Raw genomic sequence first — 24240 nt, forward strand, 5'->3', positions numbered from 1 at the left:
ACCGGACGTTCAGAATTTCCAAAGTTCCTAAAAGTTTTTCAAAGTTCCTGAAGCCTAAACTAACAACTAAAAAATCTTGTAATTTTGACATACACAATGTAGGAATGCTTTGGTAAAGACTGTGGTTAAACAAGCAAGAACGTTATTGTTTGAGTTGCCATCTACATGTCCTGAGGCTTTTCCTCAATTCACCAGAGACAAATGTTTTGCCTTAGTTTTCTTCAGCGTCCTTTACTTTTAGTGTTTTAGTCTTGTTTAAAAATATTTTTAAATGTTTACGAATTTTTATTCAGAACTTAATAGAACCAAATAAAATGGGCATTTACATATTTACATAGAAGAAAAAGGATTGTAGGTAAAACTGCAGATCTTCATAGTTTGCTTTTATTTTTGAATATGATGAATTCAACCAGTATCTTTCAGTGTGGTCTCATTTTTTTGTGCTTCTTTTTGGCCTGTGTTCTCTTCTTTATATTTCAAAACAAAAAGATGCCAAGGACACTTTCCTTTCTTCCTCCCCCTCCCTCTTTTTCCTTTGCCTTTTTCTTTTTTAAAATTCAATTTTATTTTTAGCTTCAATTTCTCTACTCCCCTGAAGAAAGCAAGAATAGAAAATCTCATTATAAACATGTACAGTCAAGGAAAACAAACTCCTGCATTGACCATGTCCAAAAATATATGCTTCAATCTGCACTCTGAGTTCATCACCTTTCCATCTGGAAGTGGATAGTGTATTCATATAAACTTGTATCAGTCTTTTATATACACACTTGGAAATGAGACATGTATCAGAGAAAGTTGCTGCAAAAATTCCCACACACACTCCCCCCCCCTTTTCCCCCATTTAATCTTTAACAGCATGTGTTTTGATTTTTACATAATCAAAATTATCCATTTTATCTTCCTTGATGCTATTTAGCTTTTGTATGTCCATGAACTTTCCCCCATCTGTGGATCTTAAAGGTAATTTCTTCATCCACTTAATTTCTTTATTTCACTTTTTTGGTGTCTAAATCATATTTCCTTTTGGTGCTTATCTTGTTATATGGTATGCATTGCTGGTCTAAACCTAATTTCTGCCAGTTGGCTTTGTAGTTTTTCTTAAGTTTTTGTTGAATGCCAAGTCTTCATCCTAGTAATAGTCATCTTTGAATTTATCAAACTCTAGGTTTTTATGTTTATTTTATGCTGTGTTTGTTGGGGGCCTAATCTGTTCCACTTACCAGATTTTTATCCAGTATCAAATTATTCTCATGATTACCAATTTATAGTATAATTTGAAATCTGGTGCTTCTAGGCTTCCATCATTCCCACTTCTTTCCATGATCACTTTTGAGCTTCATGATCTTTTGTTCCTCTGAGATGAATTGTTATTATTTTAGCTCCGAAAATAATCTTTTGGTGGTATGATTGGTTAATTCACTGGAGGAGTAAAGTGACATAGATAGTACTGTAATTTTTAAAATATAACTTTATTTTTAAAATATTTTCCCATGGTTACATGATTCATTTTCTCTCTCCTCTCTTCCCCTCCCCTCCCCAGCTGACAAGCAGTTCCACTGGTTTATACATGTATTATCACTCAAAATCTATTTCCATATTATTCATTTTTGTAATAGAGTAATCTTTTAAAACCAAAACCCAAAATTATATAACTATATAAACGAATGATAAATCATGTTTTTCTTCTGCATTTCTACTCCCACAGTGCTTTATCTAGATGTGGATAGTGTTCTTTCTCATAAGTCCCTCTGGATTGTCCTATATCATTGCATTGCTATTAGCAGCAAAATCTATTACATTTGGTCATCCCACAATGTTTCAGTTACTATGTATAATATTCTCCTAGTTTTGCTTGTTTCACTCCACATCCAGTACTCTAATTTTTATAATATTTTCTTGCCTTACAATTAATATCTCTTATACATTTGTCTTGATTTCTGTAAAATGTGTTTGGTAGTTGTATATATATATATATATATTTATATATATATATATATATATATATGTGTGTGTGTGTGTGTCTTTATAGGTGTACTACCACATATTTTATATATACTACAGTTATTTTAAATGACGTTTTTCTTCATTTCTTCTTACAGGGCCTTAATATATAGAAAGTTTATATATAGATAGTTTATGTGACTTAAAAATATGCTACTTCGTTGACAGTACTGTTTCAGTTAATTTTTAGGTTATTCTCTAAGGTTATCTACACAAACCATGACATCTGCACAAAGTAATAATTTTTTTCTTTATTATATATATTCCTTCAATTTCTTTTTCTTTTCTTATTGCTATTACTAGCAATTCTAGCATGATATCAAATAATAGTGGTGGTAAGGGACATCTTATTCTGGTTTATCCTCATTATATGCTATGCTGCCTCTTAATTTTAGATAACTATACTAAAGAAAGGTTCATTTTTGTCCATATTTTCTGTTTTCAACAGAAATAGATGACAAATTTTGTCAGAAGTCCTTTCTGTATTTACTGATAAAATTATATTTTTTGGTTGTTCTTGTTATTAATGTGGTCAATTATGTTTATTATTTTTCTAAAATGGAGTTAACTCTATATTTCCTGGTATAAATCTAACCTGGTACATATTCTTTTTGGTATCTTTCCTTTTGGCATCCATGTTCAGTAGAAATATTGGTCCACAGTTTTCTTGGCTTTGAGTCTCACAGACTTAGTTATTAAGATAAAAGGAATTTGTTTTATAAATAGTTTATTTAATATTGGAACTTATTGTTCTTTGAACCTTTGATAAAATTCACTTGTAAATCCATTACCTTTAAAAATAGTTGTACCTTATTCAACTTCTTTTTCTGAAATAAGGTTATTTTAATTCTTTATTTCTATTCATCTGGAGTCTTTCCATATTTTTGTAAATAGCTATCTGTTTCTTTTAAGTTGTCAGTTTGATTAGCATTTAGTTGGACACAACAGTTTCTAATAATTAACTTCATTTTATGGACATTTTTCATTTTTATACTGATAATTTGGTTTTCTGTTAAAAAATGAAATTAGCCAATTGGATTTTTGAAAAAAAAACACTTGGTATTATTTCCTTTTTTTCTTTTCTTTCAGTTGTGTTAGTCTCATCTTTAATTTTTCAGAATATCTATTTTGGTGTTGAGGTTTTTTAATTTATTAATTTTTTAATTTTTCTTTAAGTTACATGGTTTTTTGTAATTCTTTCTTTCCTTTGTTTATGAAAGTGTTTAGAGATATAAACTTTTCAACGGCTTCTTTGGTTGTCTCACACAAACTTTTAGCATATTTTCTTTGATTTCATTGTTATGATGAATTGTTATTTCTATGATTTTGTCTTTGGCAGACAATTCTTTAGGATTAAATTATTTAGTCCAATTAATTTAAAATAATTTTTCTCTGACACTTTTTTGAAATATAATTTTTATTTCATTGTGACAAGCAAAGGATATGTTTAATATTTCTGCTTTTCTGCATTTGTGAAGCATTTGTCCATGAAACATATGTCCTTTAATATTTAGTTAATTTTTTAAAAGAATCATGCATAGCTGAGGAAAGACATTTATTCCTTCACATATACTCCTTTCTCTTTGCATTCAGTAATTGCTAGAGATCTATCATATCTAACATCAGTAAATATCTATTGAAGTACTTCTTGTTTATTTTTTGTTAGATCTGTCTTAAGTATGAAAGCTATGTATTGAGTTAATTATTGTAATTTTAGTACTACAATTTATTGTAGTTTTTTCCTTTTCCCCTATAGTTAGTTTAGTTTTTCCTTTAAGTATTTAGATGCTATGGCATTTAGTTCATATATTTAAGGTATCAATATTCAGTTACTATAATACCTTTCTACATATTGTATTCCCTGTTTATCTTTTATTCAAGTATGGTTTTGCTTTTGCCTTGTCTAAGATAATGATTGCTACCTTTACTTTTTTGAAAAGTTTAGCCAAAATATAATAGATTTGCTTTAGCCATTTAATTCTTTGTAAATCTTTGTTTCATGTATGTTTGTTATGGTCAATAACTGTGAATTTCCATTCATTATGTTCATATATATATATATATTCCCCCCCTCTTTTTGCTCCAAGGAGATGTAAGGGGAATGTCCTTTGCACCAGTATTGTGGAAGCAGTCTACTTCTCATCTTTTACCCCTTTTCTTTTCCTTGTGCCCCAGACTCTTAATAATGGGTTCTTACCCTTTCTTTCTATCCTTTTAATCTCTTTATGATCCATCCTCTGAGATTAGAGTTTATTTTCCTTATGACTAATCCCTTCCTGTATCTATCATCTATCCTCCCTCTTATTTCCTGCCTGTTCAGTTCTCTCTTGTTTCTCTGTTGTGTTAAATGCTTTTTAAAGACAGCTACTGTGTGTGTGTTTGTTATACTTTCCTTTGACTAGTTTAGATAAAAGTGAGGTTCAAGTGATTGCATTCCCCATATGTCCCCCTTGTTTGTATTCTACTTGTAAACCCCATTATTTAAGAGAGTATGATTCTCTCCCTTTTTTATTTAGTGTATCCCTTTCACCTTTCTTTTTTTCATTTTTTAAGATCATCAAAACATAACAAAACATCTCCTTAGTCTTTTGTCTTACTTAACCACTTTTAAGATCTTTAAATGCCAGAATTCTGTTTCTTCTTCCCAGTAAAGAGTTCATCTTTATGTAGCTCCTTCAGTTGCTCACCTGTATTTACATTCTTATGTTCCTCTTGATTCTTATGTTTGAATTTCAAAATTTCTCCTGAGCTTTGGAATTTTCATTAATACTTGGGAAATCTATTTCATTAAAAGCCTCATTTTCCCTCTGTAGAACTATACTATTTTATGGGGTAAATTATACTTGGTTGTAAAGTTATATCTTTGCCTTTTGAAATATCATGTTCCAACCTCTCTTCTCTTTTACAAATTCTTTTGTGATCTTACCTGTAATTCTTTGGTACTTGAACTCTTCCTGATCTCTCCACAGTTATTTTCTTGAACTAGAAGCTCTGAATTTGGAATCTGACAGCTTGGAGTTTTCATTTTCTTGAGGTGATGTGCATTCTTTCTAGTTTTACTTTGCCCTCTGGTTCTGTAGATCTAAGTAATTTTATTTGTGGTTTCTTGAAATAAGATTTCCAGTATTTTTTTTTTTGGTCATGGCTTTCAGATAGTCCAATGAGTCTTAAGTAATTTCTTCCTCATCTGGTTTGTAGGTCAGTTTTTTCCTTTTAATTTTAAAAAGTTTTTCTTTATGACATTCTTCTTGTCTCAAGGAATCATTGATTTCTATTTAGACCATTCTAATTTTCAGGGCATTTGTTACTTTTGAATAAGGTTTACTTCTCATGCTAAGATAATTCTCTTTACAAATCTTTACCCCCCAAACTAATTTCTTTTCTACTTCTTTCCTCTTGAGTTCTCATTTCATTTACAGTATCATTTAAGAAAATCAAAACCTTAATTCTTATTTAATTTCCTCAAGGAAATTTAGTTGACTTTGTAGCCAAGTTGTGTTTTTCTTTGAGGCTTTGCTTATAGATGTCCTTATTCTCTCATTCTAGGTTTGTTTATTGGATATATTACTCTTTAACATGATTATTCTTATTTACTCATTCTTTCAAGCTTTTATTCCTGAATTGGGGCTTTGTGTTAGGACTCTTTTAGAAGGAATGCTAAGGCCTTGCATTAGCCTTTTTTTGTAATCTCTAGTATCCTGCTGCGACATTTTCTAGGTATTGAGTGTTCTTAAAGGATTTCAGGGTGGTTTAGATGTTAATCAGGTCTAACAATTTGATCAAATTTGTGAGTAGAGCTTGGTCTCAGCCTAGTCTGAGTTTTGTAGGTTTCTTACCCCAGTTTGGGTGTTCCTGATTCCCCTTATTCCAATTAGAATTCCAGTAGACAATAGCCCTTTCCCCCCAACCCCCCCCCCCATTGTTAGCCAAAAGTCTTCTAAAATTAGAGCTTTGGAGCTGTAACTTATGGTTACTAGAGGTCAGTCCCTGGCCTTCTTAGGCCCCACCCAGCCGATCTGTGGACTGAATCCAGGATCCTGCTCTGGGTTCTGAACAAAAGTGTTGAAGGCCAATCCATATTTGCACTTGCCTTGGTTCCAAAACTTTGTGGACCGAATCCACAATCTTAGGTGGGAAAAATGCCTTATTGTGGTTATTGTTTCAGTAGTGTCCCAATCTTTATGACCTCATTTTGGGGTTTTCTTGGTATAGATACCAAGTTTGGAGTAGTTTACCGATTTCCTTCTTTATGATGCTTCCTTGTGAGGATTTGAACACTCCAAACTGATTTGGTGTTTAATATGCAGATGATTTTTCCCAACAGTTGCCCTTCCTTAAATGGACTTCCTTGATGAAACATTGCCTATCTTTAATCTTTTGTTCCCATTTCCTCCTGGAATGGGTTAGGCAAATCATTTTGAAAACCCTGGAAAGTGTGGCAATTGAGAGAAATAGTGGATCTAAACATATTGAATAATTTGGTGAGTGGAGATTAAGTGTGTTGTTGCCCAGTGAATCTTTGTTTAACTCACTAGTAAAGTTTGAAGTAAAGGAGGCATTGGTAGCCCAAACCCCAGCCTCCTGCAGAAATCTGAGAATTACTACACACTGGGACAGAGGGTGTGGATGTCCCAGTCTAGGAAAAGTATTGGATAAGAGACTTAAGGCTTAGAGAATGGTAAATAGAACAAGGAGAGAAGATAACTCAGAACAATGAAATGTTGCTGGCAAGGGGATAAAAACTCCTTATCTTCTGTGTGTGCATGTGTTTTGGACTGGTTGTGATTTTGATTGTATTTGCCTTTTTTCTTTGTATCTTGTTTATATCTTGTTCCTCTTGAACAATATATATATATATATATATATATATATATATATGTATACATACATATATATATGTATTAGGACTGAGGTCTTAATCATTCATTACTGATCATAAAATATGATTTTAATACTGGTAGTCAGTACAGTACTGGAAAGTAAGGGATGAAATCATGCCTTTGTGTTATTTTTGCCCAGACCTTGGATGCTAAGGAGTTGTTTATGATACAAGGCATTCATGACTGAGAATGGAGATAGGTAAAATGTAGTGAGATGTGCTTTTTTCCACAAATCTTATAAAATGGTATTAAAAAAGGTTTTTAACTTTTGGGATTTTATGAAAAATTATTCTTGTGGGCTTTTGTTGTTATTGATCAATATCCCCACAATGTTTAATTCTGAAGCTTCATGGCCCATCTGTAAGAACACTCAGTTTGGCAGCTGCCATCCACTATGCATCATAGAGAGAGTACTTTTTTTAAAAAAACACTTTTTGGGATATTTTTTCTTTGGCTTAGGCTGAGAATATATGCTTGAGAGGATGTAAGCTTGAACTGTTTCATTTTTGTTATTGTAGTCAGTCCCTGGTGTTTGGTAAATGCTTGTTATTAAGCACTTACTTTGTGCTAGGCACTCTGGGATACGATTAATATTAAAAAAAAAAAACCAACCCCTGCCCTCAAGGAGCTTACAGTTGGAAAGGAACAATATACAAGGAGGCAGGAAATGGGTTGAGGAACAACACTATGGATTATTCTTTGCAGGGGCATGTTGTTTGATGGAGTTGAAACCAGGCAGGGCAGTACCTGGATTGATGAACTAAAAGCCCAGTTTCTGCCCTCTATAAAGGAAGACATTGGGAGGAGTTTAGTATTCTACTCTCCAGCTCTCCAATTAGGAGAGAGAAGAAGTAATGTCAATTAGGTCTTGAATTACTAGCAGGGTAATGAGATTACCATGAGTGATGAGTTTATCTTGGGAGGAGCATCTTGTTCCAGGAAATGAAAGGAGACAGAGCAGCAGAGATGCAAAGTTACTCTGGTTGCCCATTCCTCATTGTCAGCCCTAAATCTCCCTTGTCTAGCATCCCAAAATTAGAGCAAAAGGTTCTTTCTCAAGGCTACTATAATCCCCAAACAGAGTTCTAATGAATGTCCATGAGCAGTCCAGTCCTAATATTTTCTACCATCCTATCTTCTAAACTGTCTATGCTTTTGTGTCTGTCATACCAGGAAGGTCCTACTGAACTGTCCTGGGTCCTGGCAACTCAGGTCTAACTCTTTCCCTATGGCTAAAATTTTGCACTTCCTGGAAAACAACTTTGATTATAAAATTCACAGTGTCCTTACATGTATTGAACATAACACAATACGGAGAGCATTATTTGATACTAGTAATAATTAATACATGCATTGACATATGCAATTGCATATAAAACATACTTTACAAGGGCAAGTGTTATCTGGCTACATTTATGGCTAACTTACTTTTATTCCCTACCACTATTTAGATGATTCTAGCTCTTTTATGACCTATGGACCTGCATCTGTACCTGAGTTAGTTGATGGTATTAGCAGATTATTTATCATCATCATTATTCTCATCATATCATTATTCTCAACCTTGAAATTTTGGGGGGTTGAAGCTACCTATCAGCATTTCTTTTTTTTTAGAAAATTTTATTTAGTCAATTTAGAACATTATTCCATGGTTACAAGAATCATATTCTTTCCCTCCCTTCCTTCCTTCCACTCCTTCCCATCGCCTATATGTAATTCCACTGGTTTTTATATGTGTCCTTGATCAGAACTTATTTCCATGTTGTTGATGTTTGTATTAGGATGATCATTCAGAGTCTACATCCCCAGTCATATCCCCCTCAACCCATGTAACCAAGCAGTTGTTTTTCTTGAATGTTTCTACTCTCACAGTTTTTCCTCTGAATATGGATAGTGTTCTTTCTCATAAATCCCTCCAAGTTGTTCAGGATCACTGCATTGCCACTAATGGGGAAGTCCATTACATTCGATTGTACCAGTGTATCAGTCTCTGTATATAAAGTTCTCCTGGTTCTGCTCCTTTCCCTCTGCATCAATTCCTGGAGGTCATTCCAGTTCCCATGGAATTCCTCCACTTTATTATTCCTTTGAGCACAATAATATTCCATCACCAACATATACCACAATTTGTTCAGTCATTCCCCAATTGGAGGACATCCCCATATTTTCCAATTTTTTTGTCACCACAAAGAGCCCAGCTATGAATATTCTTATACAGGTCTTTTTCTTTACTATCTCTTTGGGGTACAGACCCTGTAGTGCTATGGCTGGATCAAAGGGCAGACAGTCTTTTATCACCCTTTGGGCATAGTTCCAAATTGCCCTCCAGAATGGTTGGATCAATTTGCAACTCCACCAACAATGCATTAATGTCTTGATTTCCTCACATCCCCTCCAGCAATCATTACACCCTTGCTGTCATGTTAGCCAATCTGCTAGGTGTGAGGGAATATCTCCTAGTTGTTATTGATTCGCATCTCTCTGATTATAAGAGATTTAGAATACTTTTTCATGTGCTTATTAATAGTTTTGATTTCTTTATCTGAAAATTGCCTCATCTCCCTTGCCCATTTATCAATTGGGGAATGGCTTGATTTTTTTGTACAATTGAACTAGCTCTTTATAAATTTGAGTAATTAGACCTTTGTCAGAGATTTTTGTGATGAAGATTGTTTCCCAATTTGTTGCTTTCCTTCTAATTTTTGTTGCATTGGTTTTGTTTGTATAAAAACTTTAAATTTAATGTAATCAAAATTATTTATTTTACATTTTGTGATTTTTTCTAACTCTTGCTTGGTCTTAAAAATCTTTCCTTTCCCAAAGATCTGACGTGTATACTATTCTGTGTTCACCTAATTTACTTATAGTTTCCTTCTTTATATTCAAGTCATTCACCCATTCTGAGTTTATCTTGGTGTAGGGTGTGAGATGTTGATCCAGACCTAATCTCCCATACTGTCTTTCAATTTTCCCAGCAGTTTTTATCAGAGTGGATTTTGGTCCCAAAAGCTGGGATCTTTGTGCTTATCATAGACTGTCTTGCTGAGGTCACTTACCCCAAGTCTGTTCCACTGATCCTCCCTTCTGTCTCTTAGCCAGTACCAAATTGTTTTGATGACAACTGCTTTATAGTATAGTTTGAGATCTGGTACTGCAAGGTTACCTTCCTTTCTGTTTTTTTTTTTTAATTTCCCTGGATAGCATTGATCTTTTGTTCTTCTACATGAATTTTGTTATGGTTTTTTCTAATTCAGTAAAAAAGTTTTTGGTAGTTATCATGGGTATGGCACTAAATGAGTAAATTAATTTGGATAGGATTGTTATTTTTATTATGTTAGCTCATCCTACCCATGAGCAATCAATATTTTTCCAATTATTTAGATCTAGTTTTAATTGTGTGGAGAGTGTTTTGTAGTTGTGTTCATAGAGTTCCTGTGTTTGTCTTGGCATATAGATTCTTAAGTATTTTATATTGTCTAGGGTAATTTTAAATGGAATTTCTCTTTCTAATTCTTGCTGCTGAGATGTGTTGAAGATATATAGAAATGCTGATGACTTATGCGGGGTTTTTTTTGTATCCTGCAATTTTGCTAAAGTTGTTGATTATTTCTACTAGGTTTTTAGTTGATTCTCTAGGATTCTTTAAGTAGACCATCATATCATCTGCAAAGAGTGATAGCTTGGTCTCCTCATTGCCAATTTTAATACCTTCAATTTCTTTTTCTTCTCTAATTGCTACTGCTAGTGTTTCTACTATCATGTTAAATAATAGAGGTGATAATGGGCTTCCTTGTTTCACTCCTGATCTTATTGGGAAGGCTTCTAGTTTATCCCCACTGCAGATGATGTTTGCTACCTGTCAACATTCCTAAATACAATAGTTTTTTCTCTGTTCCATAACTGAGGTTTTAGTCAGCATTCTTCCTCTCTGACACCTCCAATATGTAATGGAGGTCTTCCTAGTCCTAGGCATGGTTGTCAGGTACCCTCACTGAGCCTTGGCAGTCTTTCTACAACTACTTAGTGGTCTCTTCTTGACACCTGCTTAGCTAACTAACCATTGGGAAACTGTGCCTACACAAAAAATAAATATAAGGTACTTTCTTAAGTTCGGGACAAAGAGCACAGGGCAGTCAGTCACAAAGGTTCTCATCTAGGAATTAGTGGTTAATGCTTGGAGGAAATATGAGGGATGGTAAGAGGCAGTGGTGAGGAGGGAGAGTGTAAGAGGCAAAGACATGGAAATGGGAGCTGCAGAAAGGCCAGTTTTGAGGATTGGGTAGAATTCTGATAAATGTAGAAAAGACCATTTGAGACATAAAAATATATCTTGATGATTAATCATTTTCATTCTATAGGATTAGAGGATTTGGGGATTCACAGAACTTGACAGATCATTTAATACAAACTTTTCATTTTACAGATGAGGAAACTGAGGCCCACAGAAGTCTTGAATTACTCACAGAAGTGAGGGGGACTTGTCCAAGGTCATGCAACTAGTAAATGGCAAAATCAGGATTTGAAATTAGGTCCTCTGAGTTTTCAGACTCTTGATTTTTTTGGATCGCAATCCAGCACATTTTGTCTTCCTCCTACTACTGCCTGTTTTCTGCTGTTCTTCTGCCTAAGATCAGCATCACAATAAAGGTAAATCCATTTAAATGAATATACCAGCCCTCTCAAAAATTTTTTAAAAAACTTATCTAAAAAAATCAGAACAAGCTTGTTTGGAAAAATATTCTACTGACAAAGCACAGAGTAAAAAGTCTGGAGTTCTGAGGTTGTTTCCTGCCTCTTTTCACTAAGCAAATCCCAAAGATGAAATGAACATCATTCCACTAAAGGGTTCAGCTTTTCAGATTGTGATCCTCAACATACTGGGAAGAATGCTAAATTTGCTAAAAGCCCTATTTGCCCTATTGGTTTTATAAAAATACAATATACTATTGTTATAAGACTTTTCAACCTGTTTGCTTAGGTGACTATTAGTTTTAAAATGAAAGGTGAACAATGAAAGACAGGTTGAATTAGAAATGATTGAGCAAATCGATGGTACATAAATCCAATGGAATATTAAAGAAGCATGGAAAGACTTGTAAGAACTTATTGTAGAGTGACATAAGTAGCACCAGGAAAGTAATATACACAATGACAACAGTGTAAAAACAGTAAAGCAAAATTCAGAGCTGTATAATTATAATGACCAAACTTGACCCTAAGGAAAAAATGATAAAATGCATCAACTTTCTTTAATGGAGAAATGTGGATGTATAGAGTATTGTAGATACTGTCAGATGCAATCAATATATTAATTTTGTTTTACTGAACAACTTTTTCCCCTTTTAAAACTTGTTATAAGGAATGGCCTTTGAGTAGAGAGTGTTTTGAGAAAGGAATGTGATGTGAAATTCAAAATGTCAATAATTAAAAAAATAAAATTAGAGCATGTAGGAAATAATGAGAAGCAAATCTTTTTTTTACTGCATTTAATGTTTAAATTTATTTTTCTTTTAAAAATATTTCTTCTAGGCTACATGACTTGCTGAAGGAAAAGAAAATGTTATGTTGGGGATATTGGTCTTTAGGCCATCCTGGTGGTATTAGCAGCAATCTCCAAGGAATTGTGACTGAGCCACAAGCATATGGATTTATTTCTGACAGAAGCATCAAAGAAGTGGCCTGTGGAGGAAACCACTCTATTTTTCTGCTGGAAGATGGAGAAGTATATACATGTGGTTTGAACACCAAAGGACAACTGGGCCATGAAAGAGAAGGAAATAAGCCAGGTTAGTGGTTTAAACAGAGTTTTTGAGTGTATAGATATGGGAGTAGGATGGTAAAGGGAAGAAGAATATTTGAAATCTTTTCCCCCAGAGGTTTGGGACCTCTTTCAGGTAGCTAATTGTCTTATGAGTCTCTCATTACATTTAGCTGTTTAGTCCTTCAGCTGTTTAATTTTAATACTTTGTAGCTGACTTAAGTTATTCAATTAAAAACTTTTTTTAGCCTTATTATACAGGGTTTATATGATTAGATTCCAAGAGTGGAAGAATTAGCCATTAAAGCTTGTGGGAAAATAAACTAGTTTTGATTTTCAGAGAGTTGAAAAGGGAATTTTTTTTCCTATAATTAAAAGCAAAGAAATTATAATTTTGTCAAATGAGTATCATTGAAATAGATTTCTCTAAATAGAAAAGCAATTTTTCTTTCTGAAGATTAATCATTCAGTTTTTCAGCAAAAGTTTCTCATTATAGGCATTTTTCATTTTGTTTTGTTTTTGACTGTATCTTCCTTTGCACTTTGGAATGACTGATTCCATTTCATTTTGTGCTTGAATAGTCACACAGCAAGAGTCATTGAAGTGTGTTCTCTAAGAGTTACGACTTTTCTAGGATTCTGTGAAGTAATACCCATTCTTAAAAACCATAAAGTTAAGAACACAACAAAAGAGAAATGAAATATATGCATATGGCATGAAATCCAGTGGTCAGCTGATGGAGAACTCACTTAAAGGTAGGGGAAAAAAGGCTCAATCTGGTTTTATCAGGTCAAGGTCATATTTCTAGGACAGTCTCCTGGCATACACATGACCACTGTTATCACAAAAGTAAACCTTATAAAAATAGTTATTTGTCCAAAATAATTTGTGTAATACCACATTTTATTTTTGCTCATCTTGAAGTTACTGTTGATGTATAATACATTTGGACATGAACTTTGGATTGAGGCTATTTAACTTTTGAGAGCTGGTTCTAAGCCAATTTGTGAAGTCTCTGGGACCGTCTTACCTCTCTTTTTGGTTTCTATTTTGCCTCTTGCTTTCTTAGAGGATCCCGAAAGAAGATCCTGCAAGATAACACTGAGTACCCCAGATCTGTCCCTTCTTACAGGTTTTATCCAAATTGACATGTTCTGTGTAATGAGAAGGGTTATACATGATTCTGCTCTTTGCCAGGTAGTTCATTTTGTCTATATAGGGTTGTCTTTTAGGAGGGAATTTCTGATGACACAATGAAGTGAAACTCCAAGAATACATCTCTGATAGCATTTGGGGCACTCTGCCAGATTAATCTATAATACCATTTAATTCATCAAAAAGGATTTACTAAATTCTTACTAGGCATGAGGAACTTATGCATACCGTCTACTTTTCTGAACCAAAGTATTGACCCTTGAAGCCTGGCCTTTGACCATGTCTGGATGTCCAGGTGTCTGGATTAGGACTAAATGCTTTTGATGTTAGATAGATACCTGGAATTACCCTACAGCACATATGGTGAATAAATTGAACTTATGACTTAGGATTTGTGGTTCATTAGGATCAGAGGAATATAAAAAGTTTTCAGGCCTTCAGAGTTTTTGGTATAAATCCCTAGAGTATTACAGATGAAATATGACTTAAGATGATGGCCTAAATTGGGGGAAATGTGTTCACTTTAAAATTTTGCCAGATCCCAGAAATGTTAATGTTTGCCTATTAATTATAAACCCCCAAATATCTGTATATCTATAGTATGCTCTCTTTCTGTCTCACTGTCTGTTATTAAACAAATTTATTTTAAGTGGTTTTTGCCCTTCTTTTGACTGCCATTCACATACCCCTAAATTTGCAAGTTTTCAATTAGAATAAAACAAGGCCCTACTGTATTGACTTAAGTATCTCCTGCAGTATTTGGAGACCCATTATAGATCAACCAAGGGTATCAGAATGAAGAGAAAGGGTGTTTCTAGGGAGGCAAAAGGCAAAAATAAGCTAAGGCTTATTTGGGAGAAATTCAAATGACATTTTATTGATAAGAGAGTTTCAAGGAAGGAAGAGTTGAGAATAGAAAGGAGTGAAAGATGAGTGGGTATATTTATTTTTTCAGTAGCCACGCTTCAGCTGAAAGGTAAAGTACAAAGGAGACCATGTAAAAGAATTTGTTCTCTGATGATGTTTCAGCCTTCCTGGTTCTTGTTGCATCCATAGATACAGCTTTAAGTTTGAGTAAAAATGGTTAAGATTTAACTATGGCTTTTTTCAGATAGGTTGACAGTGACTGAACTCAGAAATATCTTCCTATGAATCTAATATTTCCTCTCCCCGCACCCCCCCCCCAGGAATAAGTGACCTTTTTTTTGTTCAACCTATGGACACGTTTACCTTTCTTTTGACTCCTCCCAGTCAGTTAACTAGTGTTCATCAAACACCTACTAAGTTCCAGGCACTGGATGCAAGGAAAGTAATGACAGTCCCTCTTCTTAAGGACCTTACAGTCCAGTTTCCCACCAGCTCTTTGCAGTCTAGCACTCAAATGCCAGGAAGGTCATGACTAGCCATAGGAAAATGGCAACTAAGTAATCTGACTTCAAGAAGTTACTGTTCCTATCTGGCTCAAAACCCCAGTTTTTGTGGTTGAATTTTCTATCCAGAAATTAATTCCTTTGGCTTTATAACTTTGTTAAAGTGCAGGGGCCCTTGCAGAAGTAATAATAACTTAAAACTTCAAATTTTTCAGTGTTATAATTGTTACCATAGTTGAGCCTCACAATACCTCATGAGGATCAGTACTATCTCCATTTTACAGGTGAGGAAATCGAGACTTAGAGTGGTTAAGTGATTTGCTCACAGTAACACAGCTAGTATTAAAAGCAGAAGAAACACAGGTTAGTCTATCTCTGAATTCAATGCTTTTTTTCATTATACTGTACTGAATGCAAGAACAAGGAAACACATAAGTTTGTGATGTTAGAAGACAGACTGCTATGCTTAAATTTCATAAGCAGGTTATCCTGGTAGGATTGAGTTGATAAAATCCTTTCCTTATTCACTGAAGAGTTTGATGGGTGGGAGGAGAATGTAGAGGGGGAAGGGAAAGGAGCCTGAGGGTACCCTCTGCCTAGAAGGAAAAGGATACAATAAAGGGGGAATCTGGTTATCCAGAATTACTAACATGCTTTGTTTCCCAGTTTTACTTTGCTGATATTTACATATTATTTTATACTTCTCCAGTGCCTTATTGCACCTTTTTTTAAGTAATGATTCATATGAATATTGTTTGATTGTCACAATGTCACAATTGAATGTCATAATTGAATGTCACAATTGATTGTCACAATGACAAAAGCATTCCATAAAAACTGAAGGGCTAGACTAAACTCTAGGATCTAGAACTTTTCTGGGTTATTGACATGAAAATATTTTAATGGGCGCTTTTCTTTTCTTTTGTTGGATAGGACAGATTTATTTATTTATTTTTCCATTTGAATTAGTTTATTTAGTCAATTTAAAATTAGAATTTACTCCCCAGGACTCTAAATCCCAGCTTCTCATGTTCCTTCTCATGTTTGGAGATATAAGTTTTGTGTAGCTCTGTCCTTGCTCTCTCTTCCCGGATTGTGGCTGAGGAAGCTGGTTTTGATATTACAATAATCACATTATTTCCCTCCCTCCCCTCCATCCAACCTTCCCATAGTGCTTTTCTTTTATGAGTAATAATGCTTATAGGGAATGAACTGGCATGGTCTTGAAAAAAAAATATGTATATATGTGAACACAGTCAGCAGGTATTTATTATTGTCTACTACTATGGGCTAAAACCCTGGTGATACAAAGACAAAAATAGTTCCTGCTCTCAAAGAGCATATATTCAGAACATATTCCAGGGAAACAATGTAAATACAAAGTGTATATCAGGTAAATGCAAAGAAATTTGTGAGATTCATTAATCCTCAGGGAATCAGGAAAAGCTTCTTTCCATTTGAACTGGGCTTTGGAGGAAGCTCAGAACTCTCAGGTGTAGAAATGAAGAGGCAGGTACAGGGGATAGAATTGGATGCATGAGCTATAAGAAATGATGAGCAGGTTAATTTCAGAAAACCATAGAAAGACCTGCATGAAGTTATGAAGAGTGAAATGAGCAGAACCAAGAGAATTCCACATACCACAACAGAAATATTTGAAAAATGACTTGTATGTGTCCCCTTCCATAGAAAGAACAGATAAACAAAACCAAGGAAATCATAGTTTTATATATTGTAAGATTTAAATCAATGTCAATAACTCCAAGTATTAATTTAAAAACAATCACTTGAAGTAGAAGGAATAAAAAGGAAAAAGAAGCATAAAAACCAAATTGTCTAACAAAAATAAGACCACGTGAGTAAATTCTCCTGCCTGGCTCAAAACCAGCTTTCTCAGCCACAATCACGGGAAGAGAGAGCAAGGACAGAGCTACACAAAACTATATCGCCAAAATGTAAGGATGGAACATGAGAAGCTGGGATTTAGGGTCCTAGGGAGTAAATTCTAATTATACAATTCCCCCTGTGATTCCATTGGGAAACAAGCATGTAGAAATCTCCCAGATTTACATGCTTAGTTTCCCCAATGAATCAGTACACATAACCAACTTATATCTCTAAAAATCTTTTACTAGAGGTATATACAATATTGTACTTTCTAAGTAGATAATTTGGAGATAAGAGGAAACTAAAAGAGAAAGAGAACAAAACCAATATTAGCTGGGCACATTGACAAAAAGCCAATTAGGGGGCAGTCCCTTTTGATATAAGAGTGTAAATTCAAAATAAATATGTTTAACCGGTAAATTCAAAATAAATGTGTTTAACCCCCCACAGTTTGATCCACTACATCCCAAAGTTCATTCTGAATCTTTTGGTGCAATGTGTGGTTTCTGCAGGCATCTTCATTGTGCCTTCTCAAAATAGTTCACTTTCTTGATTCAGGGAGGTAGCAAGTTTCTTATCCTAAAATTACTCTCAAACTAGGAAAAATTTTACAAATCTAGAATTTTATGATAATAATACAATCTCCCCCCTTAGGAAGTTGACCAACACATGGAACACCCCAGGATACATGGGTCAGTTATGAAGTATACGAATCAATTCTCAAAAGAAAATCAAAAACATTAAAAAAAAACAAATAAAAATAAAAAAGTAATTTCTGGATGAAGCATAAATATCAAAGACTCATGTGTAAAAATTCTAAGTAGGGCAGAATAAACCTAAATTAGGTTCTAGAATCAGGGTCCAATTTATGTCCCAATTGCCTTACCATGAAAGAGAGAGAAACTAAACTTTGAAGGAAAAAGGAAATAGCATTCCCTAATCTGATTTTACGTTTGCTCTCAGGCATAGGGGAGCCAAAATGGAAGCCAAACTGAGGTACTTAGTAGAAGCCTGGGTCTGGCACAAGGGAATCCTGCCTCTGACTTTGTAAACAGCCATTTCCTTAAACTCCAAAATAAGTTCAAGTCCTGTCTTGGTGCAAAATCTTATCAATTTCACTGGGATTGGTTGGTCTACTTGACCTTGTGCTCCTAGGAACTGTGCAGGTTTAACTTTATGCTGCTTGGCACTGTGCATTGGCTCTTTTGTGATCCCTTCTCTTGGAATCAGACACAATCATTAATCAAAGCCCCATGATATTTAATAATCAATGGCAGGTTTCCATAGTATAAAGCTTTTAGGTATGCATTGACATTAGGGTTAATGGACATTTTAAATTTATCCTAGTGCAAAATCAAAAAACTATTAATACTGGTAACATGTGCTTCAAGTACAAAAATGAGAGAAAAAAGAAAACTCAAATACTCTATTACACATACAAGGAAAAACAATAATAAATTTTTAAAAAAAAATCAAAAATATATAGTTTACAACCAGTGATACACTGTGTTAACCAAGGATAGGCATAATACAAAGGTTTCTCACCCCCAAATGAGACCCATTTCCTTTTTAATTTGGTCATGATCCACAGTGTGAGTGCACATAATTTTCACTAACAGCTTTAAAAAAAAAATTAGCACAACAGCTAATGTACATTCAAAGAAGTACCAAAATCCCTAAAATCATAAGAGCACATCAATTGACAACAGCAAACAAACCTGCTATCATTAGGATTCACATACCGCTTGCTGTGTGACATTTTAAAAACCTATGAAGCTCATGGATACTTGTCACAAGTTCTCCAGAATCTAGCCAATCTGTCAACTTTAACTGAGATATTTCTAACAAAGCCTATTACTACCATCATTCCAAAATATGGCAGGAGAGCCCAGAAAAAAACAACACTCTGTACTGCTGAGGAAAACCTTTTTGATCTAGAACATCCATATATCTTTTTGTTAAATGATGCCTTCTCTAGTGTAAGGACAGGAGGGAGGGAAGGAGACACCTGGGAATTTTATTGTAACAAACAAATATATTACAAAAGGGGAAAAAAAAGAAATGGGGGCAGGTAATCAAATGTTATGAAGAAGAATAGCATTTAGGCAAGATTGGTTTGAACACAGGTTATATGAAGAAGAGAGTGTGTTATAAGCCTAGAAAAGTAGATTGGACATAGATTGTAAGGGGCTTTAAATGCAAGACAGAAATTTGTATTTTATTTTGTGGACAATAAGAAGCCACTGGAGCTCTTTTTTTATCAGGAGAGTAAAGAAAGGGAAAATCTCAGGAAAGGGTCTTTGGGTACCCCCAATTCGAGGCAAAATAGGCAGTACAGCATTGGAATCTTGAATCATACCAGGCAGGAGGAGAACAAAGAGAAGTTTCATTGTAAACCCAAAGAGGATGTTATCCGAAATTGCTGTACTGAATCATATGCCTTTTTTTTTTGTAAGAAAAATAAGTAATATCACTTGTGATATTTTCTATTCTTTTGGATTCCTTCTTCCTCCTACCATTGAATTATCTTGAAAATCAGCCCCTAAAGTACCTTTAAAGTTAGATCACTTTTAACTCAGATAGTCCAGCAATGTACATATGTAGATCTGAGAAAATATATATCTGTACAGACAACCTTCACTAAAGTTTTCCCCTAAAGCCTCATCATGATTGTGCATAGAGTTGAGTCTATCTTCCTCAGGCTATACCAATAGATCTCTGTCAGGCCCTACTGAGCTAGAGAGATTTTAGATACCTGCTTAGTAACAGCCTCTACATATTATGTATAATTTAAAAATATATATTATATTAATATATTTTATATAGTAATTATATACATTTATCTATATCTATATCAGTAGATGGAATAACCACCTACTGCTCTTTGAAATAAATGTTAGAATATATAGATGTACGCAAACAGAAACATAACTATATGTACTTATAATTACTTGAACCATTCTCTGCCCTCATTCTCTTCCACCAAATAAAAGATCCACCATGTTATTAAGGCCTGAGAAAGTTGTAATACTACCTTAAGCACCTTGTTTAAATTCTAAGTTTAGTTCGTGACTCATCTATGCTTGGACTAGCAACAATGAAGCTTATGATTGTTCTAAACATTTTTTCATAAGCAAAGCAAAATGTTACAGTCTCATCTTAAACTCGGTGGTCAGTTTAGTTATTTGAAAATTTGCTGTGCTTTATTCCCTCTTTTCATCTCTTTTCTTCCCCCTCCCATCTTCCTCTTTCTTTGTACTCCTCCATTTCTACCCACACAATCTATTTCCCAGAACACAGAGTTTTTATGATTCAGGAATTATTAAATGGTTACTTAACATGCCTCTGTCTCACTGATATGGGTAACTCCTTACAATGGTGTAGATCAGAGGTATCAAACACATGGTCCACAGCATTCTGGAAACAGATTAAAATGTAAACAGGAAAATATTTAACAAAATATATAAAAATAAAATAAAACATAGAGAACAATACATTTTAAAACTAAGCCAGCATGCAGCCCTCAAGGATCCTTGTACAGATTAGTGGCCTGTTTCTAATTTGAGTGTGACACCAATGGGAGTTTTTATGGCAAAGTTTGACACATCTGATGTAGATCATAGTCCATGCTTTCTCACCTGTGTGACTCTTGTCTTGTGCTCTTTAAAGAGTCCTACCCTTTGGGGCTCTTGGTTTTAATGAAGTACCTTAATATAGTCTGTCAGTCTTTACCTGTTGTTATTGCTATTTGACTAGCCTACCTCCTTTTCTGGTTGTATTTTTTGATAGTCATTGCACCAGTTTTTGTACGTAATTCTTTGTTTATTGATAATATGCTCTGACCTATTTATATTCTTATATTGAATCTTTCTACTACTCCTTGAGGGACATTAGCTTTCATTCTGGTATTCCATGATTCTATGACATATATGTCACCTCAAGATTTTTTAAAAATCAGTTTTTGTTTTAGGAAGAAGTTTGGCATCATTAAAAGCATGATGCAGAGTAATTCCTGAAATTGACCCCAAACTTTTCTCTTCATTTTAATCAGATTTTGGTCCATTTTACTATCCATCTGCATTGTCTGACCAAGACATATGAACTTGTGGACCACCTCTATGATTTTTCCATCAACTGTATAACATAGTCAATACAATAGGTATTCTTAATCAACTTGGTTCTGGGTGGAAAGTTAAACCAAATTCTTGAGTGAACTCTAAAAACCTTAAGAACTCTTGATCATTACAGTGACCAACCATGATTCCAGAAGACTAATGACATAGAATGTTGCACATCTATCAGAAAAAGGAAAGGATTCAGGATATGAAGCAAAATACAGTATATATTTTTGACAAGGCCAATGTAGGTATCTGTTTTGCTTTGACTGTGCATATTGATTATAAATGCTATTATTTTTTTAATTGAAGGAGAGAAATAAGAGGGAGAGAAGAGATTTTGGTTCATTGAAAATTTAATTTAAAAAACCTTCAACTGCTTTATATGGATATAATTTGCTTTGAAAAAAGCATGACTTCTGAAAAGGTTTGAGCCTAGATTGCAATCATTACAATGCTACCTATACAAATAGGATCATCTGGAGGATCTTACCATCCATTCATAAGGAATCCCTACATTCTCCACAATGGGAGGGCACATATCATTTTATATCTCTCTTGATAAGACAGAGCCATAGACTGAAGTATTTTTGTCACAGAAGGAATCTTAAGTAATTTTTAACATTTTCCTTCATTTATTTATTATTTTTCTTTGGTTACAATACTCACTTTATTTCCCTCCCTCCCCTTCACCTACCCTTCCCACAGTGCAATTTCATTGGGTATTACTTGTGTCCTTGATCAGAACCTATTTCCATGTTGTTGTTTGCACCAGGATGTTCATTTAGAGTCTACATTCCCAGCCATATCCCCCTTGACCCATGTATTCAAGCAATTGTTTTTCTTCAGTGTTTCTACTCCCACAGTGTTTTCTCTGAATGTGGATAGTGGTTTTTCTCGTAGATTCCTCCAAGTTGTTCAGGATCACTGCATTGCCACTAATGGAGAAGTCTATTACATTCGATTGTGCCACAGTGTATCAGTCTCTGTGTACAATGTTTTCTTGGTTCTGCTCCTCTCACTCTTCATCACTTCCAGTCCCCATGGAATTCTTCCACTTTATTATTCCTTTGAGCACAATAGTGTTCCATCACCAACGTATACCACAATTTGTTCAGTCATTCTCCAATTGAAGGGCATCCCCTCATTTTCCAATTTTTTGCCACCACAAAGAGCGCAGCTATGAATATTTTTGTACATGTCTTTTTCCTTATTATCTCTTTGGGGTACAAACCCAGCAGTGCTATGGCTGGATCAAAGGTCAGACAGTCTTTTATCGCCCTTTGGGCATAGTTCCAAATAGCCCTCCAGAATGGTTGGATCAATTCACAGTTCCACCAACAATGAATTAATATCCCAACTTTGCCACACCTCCGCCAGCATTCATTACTTTCTTTTGCTGTCATGTTAGCCAATCTGCTAGGTGTGAAGTAATACCTCAGAGTCGTTTTGATTTGCATTTCTCTGATTATAAGAGATTTAGAACACTTTTTCATGTGCTTATTAATAGTTTTGACTTCTTTGACTGAAAATTGCCTATTCATGTCCCTTGCCCATTTATCAATTGGAGAATGGCTTGATTTTTTTTGTACAATTGGTTTATTTCTTTATAAATTTGAATAATTAGACCTTTGTCTGAGGTTTTTGTGATGAAGATTATTTCTCAATTTGTTGCTTCCCTTCTAATTTTGGATGCATTCATTTTGTTTATACAAAAACTTTTTAATTTGATATAATCAAAATTATTGATTTTACATTTTGTGATTTTTTTTCTAGCTCTTGTTTGGTTTTAAAGTCTTTCCTTTCCCAAAGATCTGACAAGTATACTATTCTGTGTTCGCCTAATCTGCTTATAGTTTCCTTCTTTATATTCAAGTCATTCACCCATTCTGAGTTTATCTTGGTGTAGGGTGTGAGATGATGATCCAAACCTAATCTTCCATCCTGTTTTCCAATTTTCCCAGCAGTTTTTATCAAATAGTGGGTTTTGGTCCCAAAAGATGGGACCTTTGGGTTTATCATAGACTGTATGTCTTGCTGAGGTCATTTACCCCTAGTCTATTCCACTGATCCTCCTTTCTGTCTCTTAGCTAGTACCAAATTGTTTTGATGACAACTGCTTTATAGTATAGTTTGAGATCTGGGACTGCAAGTCCTCCTTCCTTTGCTTTTTTTTTTCATGATTTCCCTGGATATCCTTCACCTTTTGTTCTTCCAAATGAACTTTGTTATGTTTTTTCTAATTCAGTAAAAATGTTTTTTGGTAGTTCAATGAGTACGGCACTAAATAAGTAAATTAATTTGGGCAAGATTGTCATTTTTATTGTGTTAGCTCGTCCTACACATGAGCAATCAATCTTTCTCCAATTGTTTAAATCTAGTTTTAATTGTGTGTAGAGTGTTTTGTAGTTGTTTTCATAGAGTTCCTGTGTTTGTCTTGACAGATAGATTCCTAAGTATTTTATATTGTCTAGGGTGATTTTAAATGGAATTTCTCTTTCTAATTCTTGCTGCTGAGATGTGTTGAAGATATATAGAAATGCTGATGACTTATGCGGGGTTTTTTTTGTATCCTGCGACTTTGCTAAAGTTGTTGATTATTTCTACTAGGTTTTTAGTTGATTCTCTAGGATTCTTTAAGTAGACCATCATATCACCTCATTGTCAGTTTTAATACCTTCAATTTCTTTTTCTTCTCTAATTGCTACTGCTAGTGTTTCTACTATCATGTTAAATAATAGAGATGATAATGGACATCCTTGTTTCACTTCTGATCTTATTGGGAAGACTTCCAGTTTATCCCTATTGCAGATGGTGTTTGCTGATGGTTTTAGATATATACTGTTTATTATTTTTAGGAAAGGACCTTCTATTCCTATACTTTCTAGTGTTTTCAATAGGAATGGGTATTATATTTTATCAAAGGCTTTTTCTGCATCTATTGAGATAATCATGTGATTTTTGTCATTTGCTTTTTAATATGGCCAATTATGTGGATAGTTTTCCTAATATTGAACTATCCTTGCATTCTTGGTGTGAATCCTACCTGGTCATAGTGAATAACTCTTGT

At 34.3% G+C, this 24240-nt stretch overlaps 1 protein-coding gene across 13 annotated transcripts in view; it reads left to right on the top strand.

Moving 5' to 3' along the window:
- Nucleotides 1-24240, top strand: part of HERC3 (HECT and RLD domain containing E3 ubiquitin protein ligase 3) — a 159138-nt gene that overhangs the window by 27811 nt on the left and 107087 nt on the right. For 12 of the 13 annotated variants that reach the window (XR_008913032.1, XM_056803314.1, XM_001365041.4 and 9 more), the window contains 2 exons: nt 11308-11531; nt 12414-12670. Coding sequence is in view for 12 of the 13 variants with exons in the window: in XM_056803314.1 (XP_056659292.1) it covers nt 12442-12670 (229 nt within the window). In the remaining variant the exon portion in view is untranslated. Of the gene's footprint in view, nt 1-11307; nt 11532-12413; nt 12671-13224; nt 13399-24240 lie in introns of those variants that run through there. The other variant, XM_056803318.1, reaches the window with a different exon arrangement.

This window comes from Monodelphis domestica, chromosome 6 (assembly GCF_027887165.1).
Source record: "Monodelphis domestica isolate mMonDom1 chromosome 6, mMonDom1.pri, whole genome shotgun sequence".
Classification (NCBI taxonomy): domain Eukaryota; kingdom Metazoa; phylum Chordata; class Mammalia; order Didelphimorphia; family Didelphidae; genus Monodelphis; species Monodelphis domestica.